The sequence below is a fragment of the Habropoda laboriosa genome, unplaced genomic scaffold (assembly GCF_001263275.1).
Source record: "Habropoda laboriosa isolate 0110345459 unplaced genomic scaffold, ASM126327v1 scaffold76, whole genome shotgun sequence".
Classification (NCBI taxonomy): Eukaryota; Metazoa; Arthropoda; class Insecta; order Hymenoptera; family Apidae; genus Habropoda; species Habropoda laboriosa.
The window spans coordinates 471,653-476,086 of NW_017100184.1; the positions used below are offsets into that span (position 1 = coordinate 471,653).

General features: G+C 48.3%; 1 protein-coding gene and 1 long non-coding RNA gene across 2 annotated transcripts in view; both read right to left on the bottom strand.

Moving 5' to 3' along the window:
• Positions 1 to 4,343, bottom strand: part of LOC108579411 — a 36,687-nt gene extending 32,344 nt beyond the window's left edge. The window contains 1 exon segment of the mRNA XM_017942941.1: positions 4,260 to 4,343. Coding sequence (XP_017798430.1) covers positions 4,260 to 4,343 — 84 coding nt within the window.
• A 16-nt stretch (positions 4,344 to 4,359) lies between these two features.
• The window catches only part of LOC108579413, a 24,405-nt gene continuing 24,330 nt past the window's right edge, over positions 4,360 to 4,434 (bottom strand). The window contains exon 3 of the long non-coding RNA XR_001891467.1: positions 4,360 to 4,414. This is a non-coding gene — a long non-coding RNA (uncharacterized LOC108579413). The remainder of the gene's footprint in view (positions 4,415 to 4,434) is intronic.

A 4,434-nucleotide genomic window follows, 5' to 3' on the forward strand; every position in this document is an offset into this window, starting at 1 on the left:
CGTTCTCGCGCGAAACTCCTATTCCGAACGCAATCGCAAATTTCCTTCCTCTCGGCCGCGTTTTTCTTTTCTGCCAGAATGCTACGTGGGCAACTCCACTTGTCCTCGATGGTTAAGGTCGGCGAATACGAAATCTGCACCCACGTTCGCGGTCAGATTTCAGCCTCTCGGTTTCGAGAGTGTGCTCCAACTTTTGGTAGCACTTTTGCCCGATCTTCGGCGAACGTAAACAAGCCCCGACGCGATTAATATTAAACTTGAGAAGATTGAACCGCCCTGTGAATTAACCCAAGGAAGAACGTGCGGAGCGTACAGAAGGCGTCGGTGGAAAGGTTAATCGCAGCTGAAGTACGCGGCGTGAAAACGTCCGGTGAAATTGGCCGACAACGTAACGCGAATTCGGCCTGGTTATTCTCCTGGAATTGTAGGCTATCGATTCAAAGGAAGAAAGTAAAACTCCGAAAGCGAGATCGCGACTTTAGATTGAAACGGTCTATGCAACCGGCGGATCGCGAACGAAAACCGGAACGCTGAATATGTATGCCCGAAAAAAATCTCCTCCCGTCGGATGAAAGCGAATCTGTAATTTCTGCCTCCGATCTACGAGACGTGGGTAGCCGCGATAACTTCGCCAACTTCCAATCGTTTCTTCGTTGAGCAGCACGAGACGAACGGTTCCTTTCGAGAATTACCCGAAACCGACAACCGTAAGGTTTCGTCTCGCGTTCGATTTAATCGCGCGATACGGTTTATCTGTCAACTCGAATCGATGGAAGAAATTTGACTCGACTAACGAGGCACGGAATAATCTTGGCCGGTCCCTCGTCAAAACGTGGGAGTTGCTGATAAATTTGGTAGATTTGCGCTATCTGCCGCATGTTTCACGATGGACGCGCGAATACGTAGTCGAGTTATTTAGCCGGATGATGTAATTGAGCTGCTCGTGGATGCGCGACGACAAACCCGTCGTAATTTCACCGAAATTTGCACGGAGGCCTGTCGTCTCGGTCGCGCTTTGCTTGCAGCGCGAGAAGCGTCGCGAACGATTGACGCACTTTATTAATCGGTAATCGCGCCGCGTCACCCGATCGGCGTTTCGTTGATTAAAACCAGGAAACGTCCGAATATGCCTCTTCGGTCTGAGATGTGAAAATGAAAAATTACACTTTTTAAAATATCGGTTCTGCAAATTGAATCGTAGAACGGTGATCGATGTCGCCGGCGAGCATTCGATCGGACAACGAACTTGAATGGTGAAAGAGCAGGAACTCGAGCAAATTGACGGTGGAACTCGTGTGACTAGAATGCGCGGTCGAATAATTAATTCAAGCGCTGATCTTCGCATCCGTCGCGCGAACGCAACGTCTCTTCCGCTTCCGCGATTGGAAATTGGTTCCTCCGAGACTCGTTATCGGTCGGGACTCCCTTAATTATGTATTCCGGCGGGTCGTGAAATTCCCGATAATCTCAACCCTCTTCCCGATCAAAATTCCGATTGAACGCTCGACAAACCGACGAAATACATGCATTTCATTCGCGTAACAACTCGTCAGCTGACGTTTCTTAGAAACGAAAAATGCAGGTACGTTCTTTTTAAAATTCAATTAGGTAATTGGAAAAAATTCCCGTTTCCCCCGAAATTGAAAGGACGAGATAAGTCCTATCGTTCGAAGAATCAAAAATGGAGAAAAGGGGAGAGCAGGTCGCGTGATAAGAAGCAATTTGATTAAAACTGACTGCTAGCGGATGGTAAAGGGGAAAGGGCTGATAGCAAGCAAAGGTGTGTCCCTTATTAGCCATTAGCCTGCGATGTAATAAAGTCTAAAAGGTTTTCCCGAGGCCGCTCACGGCAACTGTTAAACACCGCGTTCTGAAACATGCATTTCGTTCACCTGTCCTTTACTTTACTTTACAAAAGGGAACAGCAACTGTAACAGAAAAATAATTCGATCGCACCCGAGTCAACCGGTTAATTCCAACTTAATACAGAGATCGAAAGATCAGCCGCCTGGGAATGCGCGGAGGAAGAATCACCGGTGTATCGTACCGTTAGACAAAGCAGGAAGTTGTATCTAACGACGACCATCCTCCTATCCGTTACATGCCTTCGATCCTATCGAACAAATTCGCCCGAATTCGTGGCAACTTTCGACCAAGTTCGACCAAGTTCGATAGCTGGCGATCGACCGAGGGATCGAATTTCACGATACCGGGGAGATCGGATGAAGATACGAGATCTCGGGTTGACGAGACGGCGCGCCGTGGCGGATGGCATTGGCCCTTAGGAGAAAAAGTAAAAGCAGAGGGTTCTCGCTGGTTAAAGTGTGTCGAACTCGGTCGACGACCCGCACCAGCTGCGACCACCGGCACACCTGTTCCGCGACTGCATCGCAAATGAATTTGTTGAGGTCTCGGCCGGGCAGAAACGGGTTCCGATTTTCGGACGTATATACCAGATTCTTCGAGAATGTAACCACGATTTCGAAGTCAATGGCAAGGAGAGCGGAAAATTTTACAACCTTGCCGCTACGCGGTGAAGTAACTGGTACGAGCAATTAATGCTTTTTTTTTTCTTCTTTTTTTTTCGAATTTCCTGAAATTTACCACCAACGTCGCAGTCGTTTGTAATTTCGAGCGAACGACGACACTTCCGCTGGAAATTGGATAGGAGTATTTGTACGAAATACCGACCACGATCGAGCTAGAACGGACAATAGTTGACGACGACAAAGCCACGTTGCTCCGATACGCGAGGACAGATTACAAGAGACCAGCTCGGAGCTGATAATCCTCCACCGCCCACCCACGCGTTCATTTACACACAACCCTGATTTCGGAGCTCGCGTAGGCGTGCAGCGCCTTTTTATCTCTTTCCTCGCTCGCCGGTAAAAGGACGACGGATCGGTACTTTCAAAAACCTATATAAATTCGCGAGAGAAATCTAACCTTGCCTTACTTCTCTCTCCAATTTTTTTCCACCAGATTTCAATTTGTAGCACGTTCGACGAAATGAAGAAACGGGTGGATATATATAGAGGTGCTGCTTGGAAAGGAACTATGCGAACGTTACGAAAGTGTTAACTCAGATCTGATTATCTCAACTACGGTTGCAACCAAGTATCAAACCTTCGGCATTGTTCGACACCGAAGCGAAGCATAGTACTCGAACGAGCAGACAGAAGGCGCCTGCCGTCGTAATCTTCAAGAGAATAGTTCATCGGGTAAAGAAGATCGTCCGTTTATCGACGACCACTTGTTCGAACGAACGCAAACCAACGATCCACGCATTTCAAAAATACAATTTCCCAAGTCGAACAACCTCCTTTTTTCCTCGCGTTATTTCGTTTCTAGCTAAATGCAACGGTTCGTTGCGTCGATCATGATCGAAGACATCTGAAAATATGCAGCGAGTGTCTCGCTCCGGCTGGGAAAGAAAACATGATCTAAAAATACGAAGGAGATGTGTACGAGAGTGATTAGCAGAGGGACGAAAAGAGTGCAACCCGAGAGGGAAAGTGGCGCTCGAATTTTCCACCAAGGTTGAAGAAGAGCGAGGGAGGAGGATGCAGGCTGCAAGTGCACCTCGCCGCCCACGCTGGTGCATACCTGACCGATAAGCAGGGTGCGAGAGACGCGGGGACCTTCCTGGAAGCACACCGAGGACGCGCTGCGCGACTGGCTTGAAAAAAAAAAGGGGGACTCGCGGTGACGTCAATCCGGGGCTGCTGCATCGACAGGGATGCATAATGTGCATCCGGCGCGCATCGAGAAATCGACACGGTCGAGCTGGGACTATTGTCTTCTACATTCTATAGGTAAGTCGCCACCCGGAGCTTTTCAGTGTTTTTCCAGGAATTCCACGGCCACGCTGTTCCGTGAAATCTGTTTACGGAAGTTGGATCGATCGCGGTAACGTTGTTAACCGATAGATATGCGTCAGTTCTGAAGTTTCAGAAGACGAAGGATGTACCGATGGAGGTTTTGAAAATCGAACGTAGAAACCTGTCGACTAGCAAGGTAGACACGCATGCTGGATACGCCGGCTGGTCAAAAAGAATTTAACACGGTTCAAATTAATTTTCTACGTTGCTTCGTTAAGACGTTCGCGTAGGTTGTCCCGCTATCTCGCCCGAAAGAATCACGCGGATGGAAAAATAATTACGGTCACGGGAGATTAGGAATTAGTTGAGAAGAAAGTTAAATTCGCAATTAACCAAGTAAAAGTTTCGTATCGACGTGTAGGAGCTAGTGATACTCACCCTGTCCTGAATCCTGACGTTCTCCTGACCCCTCTTCAGGTTAGGAGCTCGCAGGATCTTGCTCGTAACTGGCGGTTCCATCATGATGGTGATAGACGTTGCTCTCTCGTCAGGAGTTCATCCCTGAAGGCGACTCGATTCCCTCACTTCATGTTCTGCAACCGACGAACGAAAC